Source organism: Drosophila rhopaloa, unplaced genomic scaffold (assembly GCF_018152115.1).
Source record: "Drosophila rhopaloa isolate 14029-0021.01 unplaced genomic scaffold, ASM1815211v1 contig_167, whole genome shotgun sequence".
NCBI classification, from domain to species: domain Eukaryota; kingdom Metazoa; phylum Arthropoda; class Insecta; order Diptera; family Drosophilidae; genus Drosophila; species Drosophila rhopaloa.
This window is the reverse complement of record NW_025335047.1, coordinates 1,180,449-1,205,320: the sequence shown is the minus strand read 5'-3', so window position 1 is coordinate 1,205,320 and position 24,872 is coordinate 1,180,449. Positions and strand designations below refer to the sequence as shown.

At 39.5% G+C, this 24,872-nt stretch overlaps 2 protein-coding genes across 5 annotated transcripts; one reads left to right on the top strand and one right to left on the bottom strand.

Annotated features, from left to right (window-relative positions):
• Window positions 1-438: 438 nt before the first annotated feature.
• Window positions 439-6,604, bottom strand: LOC108046573 (discs overgrown protein kinase). Of its 3 annotated transcripts, none has more exons than XM_017126361.2 (4): window positions 6,476-6,604; window positions 5,798-5,868; window positions 3,737-3,828; window positions 439-3,343 (listed from the first exon to the last, which is right to left on the bottom strand). In XM_017126361.2, exon 4 carries the CDS (start codon window positions 3,263-3,265, stop codon window positions 1,949-1,951), a length of 1,317 nt encoding a protein of 438 aa, XP_016981850.1. In that variant the 5' UTR covers window positions 3,266-3,343; window positions 3,737-3,828; window positions 5,798-5,868; window positions 6,476-6,604; the 3' UTR covers window positions 439-1,948. The 3 variants fall into 3 exon arrangements, with proteins under 3 accessions (XP_016981850.1, XP_016981849.1, XP_016981851.1); XM_017126360.2 differs by having other exon boundaries at window positions 6,483-6,604; XM_017126362.2 differs by having other exon boundaries at window positions 439-3,340; window positions 6,483-6,604.
• Window positions 6,605-11,242: 4,638 nt separating this feature from the next.
• Window positions 11,243-23,902, top strand: LOC108046538 (transcription factor SOX-8). Of its 2 annotated transcripts, XM_017126252.2 has the most exons (3): window positions 11,243-11,608; window positions 20,711-20,857; window positions 21,934-23,902. In XM_017126252.2, exons 1-3 carry the CDS (start codon window positions 11,409-11,411, stop codon window positions 23,015-23,017), a joined length of 1,431 nt encoding a protein of 476 aa, XP_016981741.2. In that variant the 5' UTR covers window positions 11,243-11,408; the 3' UTR covers window positions 23,018-23,902. The 2 variants fall into 2 exon arrangements, with proteins under 2 accessions (XP_016981741.2, XP_016981742.2); XM_017126253.2 differs by lacking the exon at window positions 20,711-20,857.
• The last annotated feature ends 970 nt before the right edge of the window (window positions 23,903-24,872 follow it).

Genomic DNA, 24,872 nt, shown 5'->3' with positions numbered 1-24,872 from the left:
AATTACTATGTTTGTCAATTTGTTAGTTTCTCTATTTTTGCTTATGCTGAATGGACTTTTCACACAAGATCGTTTAGTTCTCCATTGCTAGTGGCTCATAATTATTATGAATCAGTTATGGGGCTTTTCGATTTCGTTTCTATCAATAAAATGCTAATGGTTTAGTACTCTTGTATGCTAGGAGGAAAATCACACATATATTTTATTTTTTACTTGTAGGGTTAATTCGGATATTTCGTATGTACACTCATTAGGTTATTATCTTTTTGGGAGGAGGCTATATCAACTAAGGTTTTCGATTTCTGGCTGAGCACTATGGTCGTGTTTACAAAGTTGGTCGATTGCAAGGCGTGCGCTTTGGATAGTGTTTGCGTCCCACAAAAAAAAGGAGAAATTACCGAAACGAAGGAAAAATAAGCTTAGAAAACATAAAAACAATTTTTAAGAAATATCACGTAATGCATTTTTATTTAAGTTTTTAGTGGCTTCTGCGTTCAGTGATCCGAATTGGTGTTCTTTGTTTGATTTGTTAGTTAAAGACTGCCAGCCGATCGCTGTGGGGTTTTACATGTTTTACGTGTTCTCATAAGATATAGTTTGTATATTTATAATTTTACCCATTTTCTCTTGGCGCATTTAGAATTTAAGTTTTTTTTTTTCATTTTTGTTTTTATTTTTATGGTTTGGTATTACTTATAGACAAATTTCATATTATAGCTATAATTTATTAGCTAGATTTATGTAATTTTAGGGCCCGTCGACGACTGCTGAAGGGGCATTTTCTTATTTTTGTTTAAATCGAAACGTTTATTAATTTGTATATTTTTAACGCTATTTATACGCTCTCTATCTTAGTTACATGATTTTGTTGCGTAAACAAAAGGACTGCCCCACCGACCATCGCGGGCATTTCCCTCCCGCTTGAGAAATTCGCGCAGCTTGTGTTTAAAAAACGGAAAATATATATGAACACATGTAGCAAAAGCGCAGACCACAAAAGTATATATATATATATATAGTACAAATATACGGGGATCGTAGGCGTTACAGTAAGATATAATATAACATAGGAGGGGCCTTAAAAGTCAGAGCGATGCTTAAAGCTAAAGAACGTCCCCTCTACTGCACTTGATCATCATAATCGTTATCATCGTTTAATTGCGCCCCGAAATCGGCTTCAACTTAGGTTACATGTGGGTGTTTGCTATATAGCATATGCTTTTGTATGGATTGGTTTCACTATCGCTAGTGCCTAACATCTAGAGTAAGGGACACTCACTGAACGGGGTGTCCTTTGTTTCTTTTACACAAATATTACACTTACAATCGAGTTATTATGTGTTTCTCATGATCGGTTTTAATGTTCTGCTTGATTTGGGGATGGGATTAAAATAAACAACGAAAAATTGAGCCGGCCGGAGAGCAAAAGTCAAATGCAAAACAGAATAAATGCCTGCGTATCCTGGCTCTTTTCCCAATCCCATTTTTGATCCTCATTTAACCACCGATCTATTGGCTGTTCTTCAGGGTTCTCAAATCAATTGAACAGTGCGGTGTTGCAGTTTCTTGCAGCCAAGTTGCAATCGTTTATGTTCTAAGGTATAAATTAAATTAATCATAGGCTAGTTAATTAATAATAAGCGCGCCCACCGTTCTAACATCTGGGAGCAGAAACCAATAATGTCAAAAAAAACAAACGAAAATGTACAAAAAGAAGGGAAGCGCCGCGCTTTGCTCTGCTCCTCTTTTCTCACTGCTCTCATCCTCCGTTTTTGGCAGGGACCTGGTCATCCTGCCATTTTGGATACATTCAACATGTTTACCGCATATATAAAGCAAGTATTATATATATTAGGTATATATAACTATATATTCTACATGTATAGTTTTTGCTGAGTTCTGTTTGTCTACTGTGTCGTGTCCAGCGTCGCATCTAAACGATAAAATATTATTTGGCGTTCCCCACGCCACCGCCGCTCTGCATGCCGCCCACACCCACTCCACCGCCGCTGCCTCCACCGCCCTGGCGCATCCGTATCGAAGGACGTCGCTCGGGCGTATCATAAGGCGGTCTCGACGAGTTGGTGGCGGCCATCGAGTCGTCCATGTTGAGTCCATTGCCACCAATTAGCTGGCTGCCGTTTCCTCCTCCATTTCCTCCCAGCATCGCCAGGGTTTGACCGCCTTGGAGCTGCTGTTGCGCTGCACTGCCTCCTCCTCCTCCGCCCAGTGCCGCATTTACCTTGTGTTGCTGTTGTTGATGGGACGATGCGGCGGCCGCCGCTGCCACCGCCGCAGCGGCAGCTACCGCATCGTGGCCCGCTTGGCCGTCCGCTCCATCCTGCGCTTGCTGTATGGCCTGCGGATTCCTTGGGCCACCAAACTTTAGCAGATTCCAGTCAAAAACGTAATCATAAGTAAAGCCAAGACGGTGGAACAAATTGCGGAACAGCTTGCGAAGGTGGCAGTAGTCGGGGCGCTGGTCGAAATGCATCTGGCGACAAAAGTTCAGATAGTTGACAAATTCGCTGGGGAAGCCCTTGCACAGCACCACAATCGAGGTGGATAGCTTCTTCTCAGAGATGCGTTCGTACTTTTGCCTTTTGTTGGCTGCCTTCAATCCTTGCCAGGGCAAAGCTCCCAGGTTAAAGTACATGAGAACATAACCCAATGATTCCAGGTCATCGCGACGGGATTGCTCAATGCCTAAATGTGTGTTGATTGAGGCGTAGCGGGCGGTGCCCGTGAGGTTCTTGTTTTCCCGATACGGAATGTGCTTCAGCGAGCGCGCGTCTCTGAACTTCTTGGCCAGGCCAAAGTCAATGATATACACCAGGTTGCCCTTCTTGCCCAGACCCATCAGGAAGTTATCCGGTTTGATGTCGCGATGTATGAAGTCGCGCGAATGGATGTAGTCGATGCGGGAGATCATCTGGTCCGCCAGCAGCAACACCGTCTTCAGCGAGAAGCGGCGCGAACAGAAGTTGAACAAGTCCTCCAGCGAGGGACCTAGTAACTCCATCACCATTACATTGTAGTCACCTTCGCTGCCGCACCAAATGATCCGCGGTATCCCAATACCACCCTGCATCGTCTTGTAGAACTTGGACTCGATGTGCAGCTGGGGGTGCTTGGTGCGGATGCACTCTAACTTGATGGCCACCTCCTCTCCTGTATTGATCGTAGTGCCCAGGTAGATATCGCCAAAGGATCCAGATCCGATCTTGCGGCCCAGGCGGTATTTGTTACCCACGCGCAGCTCCATTTTGGATTTGTGTTTCGTGGGTTTCTGTGAGTGGATGTGGGGTTACCTCGGATCTGCAAGTTCCGACGTGTGAGCCTGCTGCGCGGATGGAAAATGTTTGCTTTAATCTTTTTATCACAATTTTGCAAGTTATATGTTTTGATGTTAGTACACAAAATGTAAATTATAGAAATTGTGGGGACATAATAAATGATGTTATTAAAAAGGGGGAAAAAAATTACCTGTAAGTTAAATCTAACTACTATTCATGTGAAAAACCAGCTCAAATTACGAATTTTAAGACTTTGTGTAAATGTAAGATTTTTAAATTTTCTACATGCACTATTATTTCATAATAGATTTATTAAAGAAGTTTAAATAGTCTAGAATGTTTTTTCACTGAAAGGTTAGGATTTTTCTGATTTCTATTGCAAGTCATTCTCTTATTTTGACAGTGCAATGGGCTTTCCACATTTTTTCTAGTTTTCTTACCTGGCGCTGTCCTTTCGTCTAAGCTCCTTCTCTTCTTCTTTTTTCGATTTTACTCAAGGCAGTCACTTCAGGCTGTGTTTGTTGTTGGGCTTCTGAAATAAGAGAAATGTAAGTTATTTTTGGATGTCTCTTCGTACAACTCCGTTTTAAGAAAATAGTGGTATATGAGCAAGGTGCTCTCTTTTTTCGCTTTTTTTGTGGCCTCAGTGATCAAAATAAATTCTTTACCGAAACATTGGCGTAAACGCAATTTCGTGCTTTGTTCACATTTGTTTGCTGGTGAAAAGGATTTATGGGAACTAAAAAAAACACACGACAACAATCAATATCGAAAATGGAAAATCTAAGAATAGATATAGAAAAAAAACAACTAAGCTTAGCTTACGTTGACAAAAACCAAAAAGTGCCAAGAAAAAGCAAAGACAATTCAAAAGAAATTCGGAATGCAAAAAAGGAACGCAGAGTGCACAAAATAAGATAGAAACCCGAACCTCGCACAAAATAAAAGCTTATCTCATTTATTTATGAGTATGTGGACGTCGCTCGTCTGGGTTTATTAATTACGAATGGGTTAAACAAAAGATGCTAAATTAATAAACAAAAAAAACATAATTTAATTAACAGATCTAAACTTCCATATTATTAACGAAACTCATGTTTAAAATTCTTTTTTTTAATTTTAGTAATACATTGTACAATTAAATAAATACAAGCAATACTAAATGTACCCAAAAATATTTTTGATGGAACTTTTAAATGTTGTAAATACACAGAGCGTCCGCTGTTTCTTACAACTTTGAAAAAATCTATAATAAAATTAAAAATTTCGATTTCAGTGTTTTCGAATGCGTTTTTACATGACGATAAAAACATTGTGCCAGTGAATCAGCAATCAGAGAAAGACGATGACGAAGAGATTATAACAAATAGATAAAAGAAACGTGTGTTTATGTGTGCGTAGAGTAAACAATTGCCGACAAAAGGAAGAGAAAAACAAAATTTAACGCTGGTGACTGTGAAATGACACTTTCGGTGGTGAAAAGCACAAACAAATACTGAAGATAAAAGAAAAGAAGCAACAAGCAGAAAGTTTTCTCTTGCCGGGCAAAAATTACAGAAATTATATTTAATTGTTGTTTTAGACGGAGTTCTCTATATTCTCTTGCTCACTTCGTCACTACCTTTCTTTGCGCTTTCTTTTACCGCTCACGCATTTAGATCGCTCTCTCGCTCACTCTCTCTCTGTCTTCTTCCCCTTTCTCTTCCTCCCTCTTGGATTGTTCTAACCTCAAAACTTTGCCTGCTTTTGTTGTTATTCCCGTTTTGACTTTGATTTATTTGGTCGAAATATACCTTTATTTTATTGTTGCCCCCAATGCTTAACATGAAAAGAAAAATTTGTTATGGAGAGCAATTCAATAATTTGACATAAAATTCTGCATTTTTAATATAGTTATTAGTTTTTATAATTATATTTTTTAAGCTGAATAAAGGCGGGGAAAACTGGTTTATGATAATCGAATATGTAAATATTTATTTGCAGTTTTATCCAGCTTATTTTTTTAACGTACTTGCTAGTAAACGAAAAATGTATTCTTTCGATTTATTTATGGCTTTCCAATTTATATTTTCTAGGGTATTCACCAGTTGTAGAAAAATAAATAAATTGAACTGATTACATTTGCAAAACAGCTGCACGTTGCGTTGGCGGATGCCGAAAAGCTTCCGCAAAAAAAAACACGCAAGAGAACAAAGAAGAGACAAAAAACAGTTGTTCCAGCAGGCGCCACAAAAATAAAAGGCTTAACAAAACAGCGCAGCTAAGTAAATACATTTTTTTTGTTGGCAATCAAAAAATTAGCAAAAAAACAAAAGGAAAAACTTAAATAATCCAAACAAAATGACACTTTTGTTTTTAATTAATTTTCGAACGTCAATGGCCTCCGAAAACTAACTGGACTTCCAAATGCACTGCGAATAACGGGACTGATAAGAAACAGCCGATAAAAGCGGGTGAAAAGAGGAGAAATAAAAATACAGTGGGACAAATTTGAGACTTACCTTGACTTATTTCTTATTCTTCTGAGTTGCCACTTCCTCTGCTCGCGTCGCTGCTTTCTTTTCTAATTCGACTGAAATCGAAATCGAATTTTTTAATTGGATTGATTCTTTGGCAATTTTCATTTTCTTTGTTTTAGCCCCAGACTTGTTTTTGTTGTACTTGCTCCTATCACACAAACACACGCACCACACAGTCGCACTTTTGGGGCCACACGCAAGCGCATTTTATGCAATAATATTCAAATAATAAAGCATTACTGCCGTATTTTAGTTATTATTTTTGTTTATAATTATTCATTCTTTCTCAAATAGTTTTTGTTGGTTTCTTTTTGTGTAATTTCGTTATGGCGAGGAGAACGGCGTTGAGTCAAGAAAAATAAACGAAACGAAACGGAACTTGGAATCTTATAAAAAAACCAAACTTATGCGAGTCGTTTGCCCTGGCAATAGATGTGCGACAACTAGTCGTCTCGCTCGCACTCTCACTGTTTATGCCGCGAGCACGTTGCTATCCCTCCTGCTTCAGCATTTTCACACCAACACAAAGGCACTCGCACACACACACGCACAAGTGAGACACTAAAAGTCGTATGCTACTGGGAAATTCGAATTTTCTTGCGCGTGTTCACCGCCGATTTTCCTTTCGTAAATGGTTTCTCGATCCGATATTCTACTGACCACTTACGTTTTGCATGAACTCTGCGCTTTTGTTTCAATTTGCCAGGCTATTTCACATAGATTTCGACGATTTTACAAATCTTTACAATACGCCATCTTGATATAAGTGCGACCTAGAGCTGGACCAAAGTCGATTTGGTTTGCAACCTATCGATGTTTCCAGAAATGTGGCAACGTCCATGATTACCAGCAATCATCGATAATCAAATAAATTATCGGCGGTATTTTAGAAACAGTTTATATTTAACTGGAAAAATAAAATGAGATCTAAAAAAAACATGGAAATTACTTATTTATTTGATAACAAGAAGCAACAGCTATATTTTAAAAAATATCAAAACCCCTTACAAGCGTACGTATTACGTATTTCTTTATTCTCGCTAAAACTTAAATGTATTGAAAACAGACCCTAACATACAAATACTTTGGAATAATTGTAAAATTTTTAATAGTAATTAAAATTCCCTGTTGGCCCGTATATTCAAAAATATCGATTACTTTCGATGTTTGAAGTTACAATGAGGAGGCTAACTCCACTACAAGGAGGGAGCACTCGCTAAACGCCAAAATCAGTGGCTCCAAAATTTATGGAGAAATTCTGCTGACCTAGCTATTTTGCAGCCGTTTAATATTTAAAACTACTTTTAAAACATTTTAAAATAAGCTATAAAACTAAATAAATCAAAAACAAGTTGACGCTTGTTTTTACCTGAACGAGAGACAAGAAAAATAAAATTTGTAAATACAATTTCTTGCGAATAAATAAAATACAAATGTGTGACTTTATTTAAGGGACAAGTGAAAAATTTCCTGGGTATCGTGTACATGAAGTGTAAACTAATATTACATTTTTACAAATCTATATATGTATATACATATGTATATATGCTTTTTATATCTATATGCTCGGGTTTATTCTATTCATTTTTTTACACTTGTCTCGAAAGGGGTCACCTTTCTAGTCACTAGGATATTAGGTTGATGTCAAATAATATTTAGGTTTATTTTGTATTACTTTTTTCAAGCTTATCAAGTTTTCTAATCGAATTGCAATGTTTTAAAGCTTTTGCGATCTACTCCACATGTAAATAAATATTGGTTAATAAATTGGCAGCATGCCAATGTTTGTGTGACAGCTACGAAATACCTGAAACGAATACTTTTATTGCTGCAATACGAATAAAGAAAAACACGTGTGAATTCCATTAGTCTACTCCTCCGCATTTCCTCAATTCCTCCCCTTTTTCTGCATTTCCCAACTGTGAAACCCAAGAAACGGTGACATAAAAAAGGAAGCAACGAGTAATGGTAGATGTGCATATGGAAATGTGTGTACATTTTTATGTGTGTGCTAAGGTGTGCTTTATTTCGAATTTCGACTGGGGGTAGATAAGCAATCACTCAAAAATGATAAAGAAAGGCGTAAAAGGGAGAATAGAGAGTTCGGGATTCAGAAAGCACAATTTGTAATGAAGTATCGACAGAATAAATAACCTTAATGACAATTATCTGCATAGGTTTTATCATAATCGTTTTGAAAATTTCGACATAATAAATCCCCATTAATTGCAATTACCTCCATCTTTTCTATTTTCAAGAGTCTTTTTGAAAACCCGCCTTTGTTTCTCATTGGCTGAGAAAAAAAGAGAAAACAAAGCAAATCAACGAGGCAATTGAAGATACAACAAATAAAACATAAAAAAACTCGTTTAACCGCTCACACAGATACATTTACTAGTGTTCCCACACACACTCACACACTGAAAGTTTCACGATCGTTGGCGAATGAAAATCATCGTAATTTCGACCGATGGTCAACAAACACAAATACAAACTGAAAAAATAAACAAAAAAGGTGAGAAAAAAAAACAAATTTATGAGTGGGGGTGACGCGTGTATGTAAATGATCTTAGCCAGAGTAAGATGGCAATATTTAAAAAACACTGTGAGAAAATGTTCAAATTACTTAGAATTTTTTCGTTTTCATAATAAAAAAAAAACAACTTTATAAGCCCGATTTTAAAAATCAATATCGCTGTTATATTGAATATTTTAACATTAAATATTTGCTTGCTGAAATTGTAACATTTAGATAACCAACAGTTTTTGACCTAAGTTACTTTTACTTTAGTTATCTTAATCTAAATTGGCATACTAAATTTAGTTCATAATAAATAAATATTTGGGATCAGGTGAAGGTGTGTGTTTCCTTGCCATTTATCTCAGTGCTCTTTTATATTTTTGCATATTTCCTGACTGTCCGTCGCTGTTTTTGTTGTTTACAAAATATTTCCGCAACACATGTCGTACTTCTGGAGGGTTCCAACTCTCAGCTCCGCGTTCTTCCGCCTGCCCCGCCCCTTTTCCCCTACGCCCCATTTTCTTCTTCTTCTAACGCACCAGCTATGTTAAAAAAGCGCCATTTGGTTTCGTTTAGCAGTCGGCTTTAACATTTTTTCATTTTTTTTTAGCTTGTCGGCGGCTTAGATCAAATAATGCGATTTCATGGCAAGTCGCAAATTGTCAAGCGGTCGTCGCATCCGCCTTTTCCTCCTCCCTCAGATGCATTTCGACCTTTCTGCTCCAGTTTGATTATGAAACATAAAAAGTCGGGGGAGAAAATTAATTCGCCTCTGTTTATTTTTTTTCTATAAAGCTCAAATAATTTTAATTAATTCAAAATATTTTTTTGCTCATTTTTTTTGCGCCGAGTTGTTTATCAACAAGTTGCCGGGCTTTGAAGTTTGCCGGTCCAGAAAAAATGTTTAAACGCGGGTTGGGGGATTTGTTAGATGGTCGCCCATTAAATTTCCTAGACGCGAATCAATTTTCCAGTCGCTGCAGTTCAGCGAACTGCCTTCGAAGTTCTGTGTTTTTCTGTATTTCATTCTTTTTTATGAGGTATCGTATAATTTTCATTTTGATGTCTTTTATGACACTTCCAAAAAAGAGTAAAAAACGGGCGCTGCTTTGACGTCAGTTTTGGTTCGATTTCATCTCCCCACTTGGCATAAAAGTATCTGAAATGGCCTAGGTATTTATGATTTCGTTTATGCATTTCTCTGTTTTATTGTTTAATTTTTGTTACTTCGATTTGTCTGCCTGGACCGGCGGCGTTTGAAAAAAAGTTAATTGAGTTGTAAAAATTATAAAGTTGTAAAAATCCACCCGAAGTATTTGGCGGGTAAAAGTTATGCGATGCAGATACCGATTTGGTTCCCTACCATAACTTCCAGTTGAAACCAGCTGGAAAACAAAAGCGTAACCAAACTACACTTTTTCCATGTTTTACGATCGTGAAATGAATAGCTCTCCATTCCCTGCTTATTTCATTTCTTTTTCGAGGGTGTTTTCTTTGGTTTTACGATTTCGGATCGTGTCGAGCCTGAGGTAAAATCTAGTGCAAAGTGGTTATGAAAAGATCTTACCAGATCACCTGATCTTGACTTCTATCCGATTTTATTAAACGATTTGTCAATAAATTTGTGTAGAATTTACATTTTACCTGATTGGCAAGATGAACTGGAGCTTATGTTTTATGTCGAACTCAAATTGTTAAGAATAAATAGGTCATGCAAAAAACTTGTAACCAAATATAAATTTTCGACCATAATCCAAGAAGATATTTTATTTAAAATCTAGAAACTACTAAGACTTTTTTTCAACAGATTTTTTATTGTATTATTTTTAATTTTCCCAAAATTAATTACTTTTGCATATGCTTATATAATTATAGTACTTATAATATTATTTTAATTTATTATTTTATTTATAGGCTCAAACGTTTCCTATAGTTATTTATTTATAGCTAACTTTGTCAACCCTGGGAACCAATCCATCATTTCCCAGCCCCACTCCCTATCAATATTTGCTAGTATGCCTCCTTTCATTTCTGGTAACCCTTAAATCCTTAATGATCTTATCAACTTCTCATTAGCAATAGTTACTCCCCCGATCCTCACTGTTTATCCTCATTCAGGTTCGATCCTTTCCCATTCCCCCTTATCGAATACCCAAATACAGCTGCAACAAGTGGCAGGTCTCTAACGATCCCAAGGGCCTGCCCCTTAACCCGAAGTCATCGGGAGGTGTCATAAATCCACATGTGGCTGTAAAGTGTTACTAATTTCCGATTCTGTTTCCATTTCGATTTGTGTCTCTCGGAGTTTACCCATCTCACGACCCTGCGCTTCGCTCTCTTTTAAGTACCCTGGAATCTTCGTTTCTCAGGGTATGTTGTGTGCAGAATACTTTTCATAAGAAACGAGAATGATGATTGAGTAAGAAAAACCATATATAATCGGTGAGGACCATAAATTAAAAAATTGCTTAACCTAAAGCTAAAAAAACGTAGAATAAAATGATACTCAGTACGAAGAAAACACAAATTTAAGACAAATAAAAAAATGTTATATATTTATGTCACTTACAAACCAGTGTATTTAACTTAAATACATAACAGGTATACAAAAGTCGAATTACTTTACTATACTAAGTTTGTTGGCGATTCCGCTCTGGGGCCTCCTAATTTCACATGAACATGTTAATGTTTACACGCGTACCGCGATTTTTATGTTCGCCCCCGCCGCGTATCTCCCGATTCCCCGCCCCCAAAGACCCCCACCCTCGCCAAGATCCAGCTAACGATCCAACCAACCACCGTCTTTAGCTTATCGCCCCGATCGTCCGAGTATCCGACGATTTCCGAGCTCGTCTTGGGGGAAGCAACCGAGCGATCCCCAAGATCAGTCGCAGTTTGCCCGTCAACCTCGTCGCGTCTCGGCTTGTTCCGTATTGTTCGTGATCCCCAACTAAACCCCAGAGATCTGCGTGGGTGAAAACTAAAAAATTCAATCGCGTTTTCAGCGATTTTATGCGTGTTTTGTGACGGTGCTTGAACTAATTTAATTAGAGATTTTAGTGCTGCCTAAAAATGAGCGAAAGTTCCAACTCTAATTGCTCCAAGGATCGGGCCAAGCCCGTTGAAACCCTCGTCCTGGCCAACTATGCCTTGAAAGCCGAGCAGAAAAAGGCCCAAGGACAAGGTGGCCGAAAGGAGGACGAACGCATCACGACTGCGGTAATGAAGGTCCTCGAGGGATACGACTGGAACCTAGTTCAGGCGTCAGCCAAGTAAGTCCATTGATACATTTTTAAATCTATCCCTAACCGGCAATGTTTTAAATCGTACATATAAAGTCCCTTATAATACAAATTTTAATTTACCCTTCATACCTAAAACAGTTGAGAAATCAAAAATAAACTTAAAAAATATATTAAATTTTTATATGTAAAACAAAAAAAGTGTTAAGATATATTGAAGATTTTTATCTAAGTGGTGCTTGTTTGAAAGGATGTTTGATTTCAGTAAACAAATAAATAATTTCCTTACCTTAAGATTTAAAGTACAAAAAAATAAGACGAGGTAATAAGGGAGGAGCTTACCAGGCTTAAAATAAAGATAAATATTTTATTATTTTAAGTCAGAGTTCACGCAATGAATTTCAATTGTATAAAATATTCGATAATTGTTTACCACATACCACTGAGCAAATTGAGTCCTCAATGGGATCCCAACCCACCGCAGAACTTATGAATGACTAACCAGGCCCCATGGAGCTCGGCTCAACCTTCGATGAGTTCGCTGATTAACACAATTTCCAGGCATATATGCTTATACGTGGGTTTTCTTTTATTTAACTGGATAAACAAACTTGGCGAACCGCAAAGGGAAAAAAGAGAAATATTACTGCAGGAGAAAGGAGGGATAATGCGAACGCAAAGATTGGGAATCTGCCGGCATATGTAAATATAAATGAATTTACACATTCACACATATTAGACAAACAAACCAGGGCAACAACAAATTGGCCAGAGGCAGAAATAATAGGAAAAGGCAATAACAAGCCACCAGATACAAAGATACGAAATACAGGCCTCAATAAATGTGTGGCGCAGAGGAACAAAATGTTCGAGATGAAGACGACGACGACAAATCAATTCAGGCATAAAAAGCGAATAAATATGTTTTTAGCGTAAAGATGCTAACTGCTAACAAGGTGGAGGGGTGGGGGTTTTCGGGGGTTTCGGGGGCCAGTCTCCAGCATCCCATCTTAACCCAAGCGAACCGAGGGAGTTGACACTTGACAAGATGTCGTATGAGGGTTCCCCATTCTGGACCACTCGTGTCGTGAGAAAGGCGAGTAGCTGCAGCGGCTGATCCCTCTGATCCCTCAGCTTCCAGATTCCAGATTCCTCCGATCCTTGGGAGCTCCACTCGTCTGTTTGACCGGCAATTAGCAAATGCCGGGGCCTGCACCTCCGGTCTTTCAGTAGGGGTCCCACTCTTATCGCAGTTTGTCAGCCGCTTCCAGTCGCTTTGTTCTCTATTTGGTCGCCATCGCTTATCACTGGTCAGAGAATACACTCGAAATAAAAGTTAAGAGTGTCTAAAAATGGGAAAAAACATCTCTAGGGATTTTAAATAAATTATAAAAAAGAGTTCCTTAAATAATCTCTTATAGGTTTTATAGATCGAAATTGTTTGGTTGTAATTTCACATTTATCCAATGGGTAATAGAAATAATGATAAAAATAAAAGGAAAAGAAGTTATTTAAAAAGTTTTGTATTTTTGGAAAGATTGCGAGGAAAGCACGTAGTTATTATTGATTTACGATTGTGTTTTTTCCCCAGTGTTGTTTTTGGGGGGAGGGGAGGGGGCCGACTCTCAGCTGTCCAGGCACAAACATCCTTGGGCTTAATTCCCCTTCCCCTTCTCTTCTCAGTTGCTCATTGCAAAATGCGCAGAAAGCGCTGTCAAGAGCACGTGTGTGTTTGCACAAGGATACGAGCGCCATTTCCTTTCCTTTATCTATCCACAGTTGTGTCCCCTTCGTCCCCATGAAACCCCTCCTCCACTCACTATTGCCCCACCCATGTAAAAATTGTTTACCTTGCGCTTTATGAGCCTTGTTTATTTCCACTTAAAATCGCTTAAATGCACATCGCTACCCCCCACTTTCCGCTCATCCAGTGAATGCCAGGTGCCCCTGTCACCTTCCAAATGAAATCTCTTAAATGCTGAAAAAATTCTGTAAGCGAAGGTGGGAGATACATTTAATTGCTCCGCTGTTTGCTGTGATTGACGGCAACAATTGATGCGAAATTGATTTCCCTTTCCGCTTTTTATTGCAGGCGCTACATTGTGCGATAGAGATAGACACTAATTGATTATTTTTCCAATCAAAAATTCAACTTAAAGAATACTAGTTTAATAATTTAAATAGAGAAATTTAAAGTATGCTTAATTTACTACATAATACAACAAAATATACAAATCATATTCTTTAAAAAAAGCGCATAGCAAGTTTTACCTACCGGTAAAAAATGTGTGGTTTCTTTTGCTAATTTTTTATGATCCACTTTTTGCAAGGGGGAGACCGCAAATATTATACTGCTGTTTGATTTGGTTAAACGAACCTCGTGTGAATCACTTCCAAATTTGTTACTTAAGCTGAGAAGCCACTTGAATAGTCTGACGATCGTCGTCGCACGTTATTCGAAGTATGGGAGGGTTTGTTATTAAATAATACAGACACCATGTGCGGAACCCCTTTTTAGGAACCCTGCTCTATTTACCCGACTCGATTAGATAAGCGGCGTTATTAAGGAGGAGGAAAAGTAAGGCAGCCGGAGGAGCCGCAACTTCGGGTAGGACTTTGGCGACGCTATAAATATTTCATTGCTTATCTGCGTGCCCGGCCCGAGGTGTTATCATACACCCCACAACCAGGTGGGCAGAGCTCCTCGGTTCCCAGCTCTGATATCATCGGATAGTTCTTCTTTCGGTGCTGCGACGAGTCAATTTACATGGCCCCAACAACTCATCTCGGCCAGCCTAACCAAACACTTCCCCGAGTGTGGAGGAAGCTCCACTAGGAGGACTCACCGCAAAAACCCCTCAACTGGGGGCAACTGTGGGCTACATCCATATGGTCTTGGAAAAGTTTTTTTTTTTTTTTTATATAACAAATTTTATTTTTACGTTAATCAGCCAATTAAATGGCTATACAAGGAAGGACTAGAAAGAGTAACAATCATAATATGGAAAACATATCATGATATCTATCGCTATCAATGTGTTTTTGACTTTAAAATTAACAGGAGTTTTTGGTGACGACCACGAATGGAAAAGTACGAACTTTAAATTTTTAAAATAAATAGGTATAAATTGTATTGGAAAGAAGAGAAATGTTAGTGAATATAAAACAATACAAAAATATTTCTCTATTTTACATTCTAATAATACTGCGAAATAAAATCAATTTTAGGGTAAAGGCTCTTAGGAGTGTTTAACAAAAGAAAATAATCAAATTAACAAATTTCTTGGCAGTTTTTTAGATTGATAGGTATTAAATTTTATTTTTTAATAATTCACTAATTTGAACGTCTGTTTAACCCTTTAAAACATATGATGTTCCACAGTGTGCTGGCTTTTTGGCTGTTGATGGGCCCGACAAGACCGGCAAACATGTTCCTAGCTGTTGCTCCACCTCATGTTGGTGAAGCCACCTCATCCCCGTCCCCATCACCATCCCCATCCCCTCCTGAAATCCACCCACAAGAGCAGCAACCTCAGCTCCTGGTGGCCAGCAAAAGTTTGTGCAGCGGCAGCAACAAGAACAGATACACGTGCGGCTTACAAGGCAAATATTGATTTTGTTGTGGCCGCTGATGGCGCTGTTTTTGTTGTCGCCCCACAGCCACAAATGCTGGCCAAAAAGTTTCCAGCCTAGACTTTCGTTTTGCATATTTTTTGTTGCAGCACGAATTTACAAAACATTCGATGGATACATCTCCCCGGGGTGTGGTTTTCATCGGAGGGGAAATTTTATGACCAGGTGAGCGCGACAATGGCCGAAAAAGTTCGAATAAGCCAACTAAATTGCAAGTAAGCCAAGTCGGCGGAACGATGTGAGCCGGAGCAAGTGGGGCTCAAAGGATTCCGCGATTAAGAACACAAAAAATGTCTAAGGTTCAGAAGGGAAATGAAGTGGAACATTGATTTGATGAGCTTGGGAGTTTTTCATTTTTTGATACTTGTGCTGTTGTATTGGGTATACAATTATAAGTGGTACATCGTTAGAAGCGACTTACAGAAATGAAAGAAAATATTAACAGTAAAAAACAAAAAGTTTAAAAACAGTTGGTTTTTTCTTAACAAGTTTTCTGTAAACCAAAAAATGTAGGATGTAGTAAGGTAAGAGATATAATAAAATACAAATAGTTCTTTTCTGACCCCAAAATTTAGTTTTTGCAAGACCATAGCTATTATTTCGTTCAAGGGTATTCAAACGTTTAGTTAACCCTTTGATTGTTGCCGAGCTTTGGAGTATTTTGCCAAATATTAAACGACATTTGCGCATAAAATTGAAGGCGCATTTGATCCGGCCATAAGCTTTTAGCCGAAGTACTCGCACATTTCGGCGCAAATCCGCCCGATATGCCTTTCAAAAAGGGTTCAATGGCTCAGCGGCGTTCCGATCCCCATCATTTATCCTTTCGTTTGGCAGTGAGTGTTGTCGGTGGCCCGGGGAGTCGGAATCCTGTGGCCGCAGTTTCCATGGCTGGCACACCCACGCGATTATTCCTCGGATGCCGCCGTCTGCCGGATTTCCCGTGCAGAAATACTCGATGGTTGGACGGAAAATCGCCAGCGGCAAACTAGGTGTGGAAATTCGGAGCGAACTTTCAATTTTTGTGAGATCCCAAAGTGCGCGTTACACTAGAAAGCAAGCAAACATTGCCGGGCGGGAAGCAATAAATAATATTTCATATTGACTTGCTTTGCATTTCGGTGAATCATGACGATTCGTTAGAATTTAAGCGGCTGAATTTGATTAAAAATGAGTCATAGGGTTTTTACGACTGGTTTAGATGGCTCTGAAAGTGACTGATCTGTAAAAGTTCTTTTAGTTACCTTTATATAAATAAATTCATAATCTATTCTAATACACAATATTGGTATATCTCATTTGAGTAAGTATTTACTATGGAGTCCGCCTATATTGGCTGGGTAGTGTCTTTTTGTCGAGTGCTTGATTCAGGGCCATGGCAATCATCAAATGTCAGGGACATGTATCCAGCTGAAATCCTGCAGCATTGATTGTAGCTGCTCCCACCAACCAATCCACCAATCCGTCCACCAAAACCCCCTCTCCCCCCTAAAGCGGCCCACAAAAACCAGAATGATGCAGAGCTCTTGCTCTACGCCACTTAAACTGTCGCTCTTCATTGCGCGTTCAGCTGCCACGCCCCCTTTTGCCGGGTCCTTTCACGCCTATCCAGTTGCTCCTAGTTTTGGTCAATGGCGCAGGGAATACGTGTCCTTTGCGGGGACTCTCTGTCACTTCTCTCAAGTGCGTCACAGTGCGCTGTAAAAATAAATTGACTTGGAAATTGAAAAAAACAAGAAAATGAAAATGAAAATGAGAATGAGAGTGGGAGTGGAAATGGAAATGGATGAGGACATGGCCAAGTGAAATGATAACAGAGAATGGGACCCGGATGAAGTGGCCGAGAGGCGGTTTAAATCGAAAGGGAAAGCTCAAAAAGCCGCCTCTCAAGAGTTCGCCATGTGTGTCTCCTTCGAGGGCACTCCGATAAGTTTCCAATAAGTCCGACCATTCCCATTGATCCCTGACCTTAGCCGAGTAGCCAATAACGAGATGTTTATCTTGTTACCAGAACCACGCAAAGTTTGCCTAAAACACTGAGCCAAAACTGAAGGAGTCCTAACTTGTAACTCTATAATAATGGTATTTATATTACTGAAGATCGGTGTACTTGTGTTTTTTTTTATTTATTAGATATATTTTAACCAGAATCATTTTATTTGTATTGGAAATGAAATCATAAGTTTCAGAGTCTATCCACTTATTAAATGAACACACTTTAAGTAGTTTGAATTGTATTATTTGTAATGATTTCCCAGTGCAGGTGGCACCTAGCAAGCACAATGGCTGAGCAAACTCAGATACTACTCTCACGGTAGCAGCACCCCCATTGAAAAGGGAAAAGGGAAAAGGGCAGTACTGCCACCTTATCACCTTGTTTGACCACCTTTTCGATGGAACTTCAAGGGCCAATCCGAAACATAAAAGAAGAAACCCAAGCGACCGCAGGGCAAACAAGCAACTGCATCCGTTGGATGCATTTCAAATGGCGAGGCAACCAAATTTGTTTGACAAGTGTCGTAAAAAGCGGCGGCTGCGTGGGAAAATGTGGGCACTGCCTAAGCAAATATGAAATAAAGACGAAAAATACAAAACAAAAACAACGAACTGCGGCGGCTGCAATTTGTTTACACGCGCTGTATCTGTTAGATACATTTCATATTTGTGAACTTGTGAAAATCGCTGAGACGTCTCCGCCGCTAATTAGGCGCATTTGTCCCCAGTTTGACATGCGCTTACAAATTGGAAATGAAAATGGGCATGGAAATGGAAATGGGAATGGGAATTTTCGTGCCATGTTTACAGCTTAGTGTTAAAGCTGTAAATATTTGGGATCCCCCACTCCACCACGGTTGAATTTAATAACAAAAGCGCCAAATGGCCCATTGCTGATAAAAGATGCGCAACAAAAGCCGAAGTGTATCTTTGCATCTTCGCATCTTTGTATCTCTGGCATATGCGCAAAAATGGAAAGCTGCAAATTCAAAATTCCAGCCAGTCTCCGCTCATTTCTCATATTTGCTCATGAGCTAACGGCCACTTGAAGATATCACTTAATGAGATTTGCGCATCTCCGAATGCAACAACAGCAGCAAATAATGAAGACGTGCTTGAGTTGCCAAGTGCCCCGGGGATCTGCTACATATATTTTTCTGGGGGCTCGCGGGTGCACCGCACCGAAAAATGTAATAAATGCAAAAAAATTGGTTACGATATCTCGTTTCCTAACAAGTTATTTAAAATCTGTGGTAGTTTTAAAATATCTGAGTAATATTTCAGTTTTACAGAATTGCTACTATATTCTTTGTTAACTACAATTAGTTTTTAAAACTATGCAACCATACTGCAGAAATCTACTGACTTGTGTATCCTTTTTTACTTTGGACTGTTGAAATATTAAAATGTTATAAAAACAAACAATTTCTTCCTGTGTAGCCCAGGAAACACTGCACCACCTCCCAAGTCACAGAACTGAGTGCAGCAAAACGAACATCACTTGATTCTGATTAGCGTGCTGTCAAGCGTGAGAGTTGCATATATACTCACAGATACTTTTGAATCAGGCAGCGGGGGTGGGGGTGTGAGGCAGTGGGCGGGGGGATGTGGCAGGGGGCGGGGTCACGACGCCGACGATACCAAAAGACAGATAACAAAACGCCGAGCATCCCCAAGACGATGTCCATTTGGCCTCCGGTCGCGTTTTTAATCGCTTAATAAGTTCGGCCGAACTTGTAATTAAGCCCAGGCGAAAGCGGCTAACAAAAAAAAATATTTTAAATTACTTAAAAGATTGGATTTTTTACACCTTACCTCCTAACCTACGGAAATCGAGATTGGAAATGTTTGAAAAAGTAACAGAAATAACAGATATATTCTTTATTTTCCCTCAAGTTTATTGCCTATTCAATAAATATTTTGGCTTTTAACTAATTTAAGGAGAAAGAAGGAAACAGTAAAATGACTTCAAATAACCAAAATAAGGGAAGAACTTTTGTTAACATTTAATTTACAAACTCGTTCGAGAGTTTTTTGATACCCAGATCATTCTAAAAATAAAGAAGATAATTAATGATTCGTGAATTTGAAAAACTTACTTTTAAAGGAAGAGTATCTTTTAAGTCCAAAGTATTCCAAAAATATTCCAGTATTCCAAATATCTACAGAAATGTATGTCCTTTCACTCCACATAGATATTTTTATAAGCTCATGGTCCCGCTGACATTGTCATTAATTTGAGTGCAGGGAGTTAGAGGAAAACACCTGCTATTGATTTGCTCTGATTGAAAACAGTTTCTCCCATTTTTCCGGACAGGCATAGAATGCAGTGAGGCATATCGAATAAACCCAGCCACAAAGGCATTAGCACACGCACACCCAACTCGATTGAAAGATTTACCTAACAAATCTCTTGCCCTGATCATGTTTACTTAGGATAAATAATTCAATATAGGACGCTCCCAAAAAGGTGGGCAAACCAGAGGGAAATCTCGGGCATTGTGCCATAGTGTTCCGCCCCCTTGGAACGCCTATCTCTTTGATTGAATCTCAGCCTTCATTGTATTCCTCGGTGCTCGACATGCCGAATAAAAATGAATATGTAGATAAAACAATGTGGGTGCTCGGGTGTGTGAGTTAGAGAGAGAGGTGACATGTTTTAGCACTGCCAAAAATATATAGAAACCAAAAATATATAGAACCCAAAAACATTAAATAGAAATCAACCAAGCAAGATTTACCATTTTAGAGGGAGACCATTCTGAAATTCCATTTAAAGGAACAAATGTAAGGGTTATTTAAAATAAATAAGAACAATACAAAACAGTTTCTTATAAAGGTTTAAATTATATACATATTTTTAAGCCCCAAAACTATAATTATTTTTAACAAATTCTAGATTGTTATATATTTTGTTCCGTGTACATACATTTTGTATACTCTTGTTCTGCAATGTAGTGTAGCAGATATCATACGCCTCCTCGGTTTTATTTGAAGGAGCTTGTATCGTTCTGTCAATGGAATTATTTGGAAGGCCTGGCAAAAGACAAATAGATGGACTCGAATGGAGAAAAATTCGTTGCATACTTTATGCAAAGTCAAGAGTTGTGGCAACCACTTAAAGGATTCCCAATGCTGTTTCGCATAGCTGAAATAGATTTCCACCCACCGAAAGCCCTCTTCTCTGGTATTTTGCACGATTTTCCTGATTGCTTTTGTTTGCACTTCACTTTCGTTGCCAGCTGCTCTTTCGTCTTCAAACATATTATATATTTTTGACTGCACTCTTGAACTTTTTGGTCTTTGCCCTTGATGCTATTTCTTCTTTTACTTCTAGCACGTCAAATAAAAGTTTTAATTGCAATTTTCAGTTTGACATTATGCGTTGTTGTGCCTTTTTCGGTGAGCGACGTTTCTTTTTTTGCAATTAATGGAAACTTATTTACCCGGCCAACAAGTCCTGCAGCTTCTGACTGATTTCGTTCTTTCCCATCTTCTTTCCAGGGCGCCAACGGACCGCAAAAAGGAGCACATCAAGCGCCCCATGAACGCCTTTATGGTCTGGGCACAAGCTGCCCGGCGGGTCATGTCCAAACAGTATCCGCATCTGCAGAACTCGGAGCTAAGCAAATCGCTGGGCAAGCTGTGGAAGTGAGTATAAGTATAAGTGGACTATATATACACCACTCGGACTGAGGGAAATAGAAAAAAGTGGGCACGTCTCTGGCTGCGTAAACGCCGGGGCATGGACCACTTGAAAAGTGTCTTTTGTAAGCCCCACTTCTTGGCCAGACAAAGAATCCCCTCCAAGAGTGGTTAAGGGCTTTCCGACGAGACAGGGAATCGCATCAGCCGACAGTTCTCAGTGCCAGTGAAAAACTATCAGATACTCCTAGCAAAACCCAACTGAAGAAATAAAGTCAGATAAACATCTAGGAATCTAAGATGATTTTTCATATTTCAAAAAGTACTGAATCTCAGCTTCAAACTGAAAAATAAGTAAATAAGAGTTAAATTATATTTAGATTAGATGCGAAATATACTAATTATTCCAAAGGCTTGCTAGCAACTTCCAGTAAATATTATGTATCATAGCAATCTCGAGCTCTACGTTGCTACCAATTAATTCTTTTTCCAGATTTCTGTGAATCGCAAGGGGAAATAGTCTCAGTGACAGACAATTAAGCTGGGTTTATTTATGGGCTAACAAATTGGTCCAGCTCGCATTCCCAATTAGTTGAGGCGGATGCTTCGCCTTCTTATCAGCCGAAGACTCCACTCCTTATCGCCAGTCGCTCGAATCGCTGAACTGTGAAATTTTAATTTCAAACCGGACAATATTTTATTACAAACAATATATGAAAACGACGCCGCTGTGGCGGAGATCGCCTTTCGACCTGACAGTTTTGCATAAATTACGAGCAAGTGATCTGCGGCAGATAGCTTTAAGGGGGTTAAGCTCTATTTTATATATATTTTATTTTACGGTATATTTTATTTGAAATATTTCAGCTATTTTAAAAAATATTTTCTTTTAATTCAAATTAGTGATGGTGGGTCTTTTTTAAGAAATATCTTACTTAAATGCTTAGAGAAACACAATTAAAATAACTTTTTCAATATTATCTTATAGTTCTAAGTTATAAAATTAATCCCATTTTGCAATATATATACACTTAAAAAAAAAATGAATCCCATTGACACTATTTCTCATTCCCTACTTACAGAAACCTAAAGGATAGTGACAAGAAGCCCTTTATGGAATTCGCCGAGAAGCTTCGAATGACGCACAAGCAGGAGCACCCGGACTACAAGTACCAGCCGCGGCGCAAGAAGGCGCGGGTGATGCCAGCCCAGCCATCCGGGGAGGGGGGATCCCCGGGAGCGGAAGTGGCTGCGTCTGCCGCTCCTGGCAACTCCAAGCCAAGGAGCAGCCATTCCTCCGCATCCAATGGCCAGAGGCGAGCGGGAAAAGCGAATGCAGCTGGAATGGGAGGCTGCCCGACGACCATCTCGCATTCTAATGCCGCGACCAGCTCCTCGGATGTCTTCAGTAATGAGGCCTTCATGAAGTCCCTGAACAGTGCCTGTGCGGCCAGCTTGATGGAGCAGGGTCTCATTGAAACTGGCCTGGACTCGCCATGCTCCACGGCCAGTTCGCTGTCCTCCCTGACGCCCCCGGCCACGCCCTACAGTGGAGCCTCCTCCAGTGCGAAGTCGACTGCGGCCAACAACTCCAGCCTCCTGATGCGGCAGCTGAGTGAGCCGGTGGCGAGTGCTGGCCACGACTATGGAGTTCTACTGGAGTCTGGCCGGGAGTACGTGGCTCTGGGCGAGGTCAATTACCAGGGACAGGCGGGGGTGCACGGCGGAGGGGGTGGCCAGGAAATGGACTTCCTCGAGAACATCAATGGGTATGGTGGCTATGCGGGGAGTCGGGTGAACTACCCGGGCTACTCGTACCCACCGAACGGGGGCAACTTCACAGGCGAGGAGCCACAGCAGGCGTCACAGGCCAGCGGAGCCTTAAATTACAAGCCGGCAGCCACGGACATCGATCCCAAGGAAATCGACCAGTATCTCATGGATCAAATGCTGCCCCTCACGCAGCACCACCCCCCGCAACACCAGCTGCACCACCCACTGCACCACTCGCCGCCTTTGAACTCCTCCGCCTCGCTCTCCTCGGCCTGCTCCAGTGCCAGTTCGCAGCCAGTGGTAGAGTACTACGAGCACTTGGGCTACTCCCCGGCGGCCTCCGCCTCGCACTTTGCCCCCCAGCCCCCGTACGCCAGCGGAGGCGCCCCCTGACCCCCCAGCCTCAGTGGCCACGCCCCCCCTCAGCAGGAGCTGCAATCCCAACAGCAGGAACAGCAGCATCTGTGGGGCACTTACACTTATGTCAATCCCTAAGCCACTTCATTTGCACATTTGCTGTCCGGCACTGAGAGAAAAAACAGCCCCGTTTGTTATCAGTTTGTTATAGAAATGCCTGAGAAAAAGTGGCCAGACATTCCTAATTTTATTTTAAGCCAACTTAGGCTTCTTAGTAATATTCAAAATTGTTGGTAATCAAATAAGGGAGCGCTTTCCTAACTTATTTTATTTTAATTAAAGTCTACTTAGATAAGTTTTTTACAAGTTAAAAGAGCTTTGCGTTATTTTTCATTACTCTCATTTTTCCAAAGTTAATTGAGCTAGTAGTACAGGTAAGATGACCTGTTTTTTCTCAGTGTACCTCCCCCTATCTCTTCTGTTTCCTGCCCCTCTTTATGGGTCACTCAGATGGCTTTCGTTTATTGGTTTATTGTCTGTGCAATGTCTGTGTGTCTTTGTGATTGTGCATGTGTGTGTTTTGGCTCGAGGGTCTTTTTGAGGAGCCCCTGCAATTTAAGCTAATCGCTGCGATTTTCGTTTATGGCTGCATTATTTCCTTCACTCATCAATATGCAACTCCAGTGCGAATCGGGGGGAAAAGCCATGGCTATTCAATCTAAATGGAAATTGCTGGTATTGTTCATGAGATGGTTTTTGAATCGTCAAAAATAACAAGTTCATAGCTAATTGGAAGCAATATAAACTAATAGTTGTAATAATACTTGTAGTTGTAAGGAAATATTGTTTAAAATTGGCAAAGAAGTATGAGCAATATTACAAATATGAATGGTAATAAAATATATAAATAAAATAAATCAATTGAGATAAATAAAGGGTATCGTTTTAAAAATGAAAGTCTATGCTTTTAATTTTGGAAGGCAGAGGGCTATTAAATTATATCTCTTGGCCAATAAATATTTTCAAAAGGTATATATTTCCACACAAGCTAAACAAGAGAAATTTCAGAAAAAAAAGGGAGGTTGAAAAGGTAAGCAAATCAAATTGGTATCAATTTACAGCAACTGTGCAACTACCAGAAAATGAAATTAATACAAATATCCAAGATTTTCCCAGAAAAAGGCAACCAAAACTGGGCAATTTAAAATGGCCTGGGGATGGTAAAAATTCACTCCGTTTTGGGCGTGGCTTATGACAGTTTCCCACACTCTGCAGTTCGTGTTCCAGTTGGTTTTCGGTGTCTACACCTGGGTGTATGGCACCTGTAACGTTTACAGGTAAAGCCAAAATAAATTCCAACGAAATTAACACCCGCCAACCAAACGGGTATTTTATTTCGTTTTTTCGCTAAGCAAAACAATTTAAAACAAAATGAAAATCACACTCAGTCTCGAATGGGGAGCGCGGTATTTTTTATTTGTTTTTCTTCTATAAATTTTTTATTTAGCACCGCATTTAAATTATTTATTTAAATTTGGAAGCTTTCGTTCAATTTGCGCCTGTAACAAGTTGTTGTTAATTGAAGCGCAAACAGGAAGGGAAAATAAAAATGTACGAAAAGAAATATTAGAGAAGAAGTAAAGCAAAAAACCTTGCCAAAATGGCCGGGAAAATAAAATGGCCGAAGGCAAACAGAAATTCATTTATATGTGTATGCATTAATTTCGAAAGTCGCAAATTAACACATTTACCGAAACCCTTGTTTATTTACTCACATAATTTATGTACAGTATTTATTTTCAGATTTTTCGGTTATTTTCTTTTGGTGCCAGGCGCCGGACGCTTTTGTCACTAATTATGTAAATTATTTTCGCCGATTGGGCAGAGGATT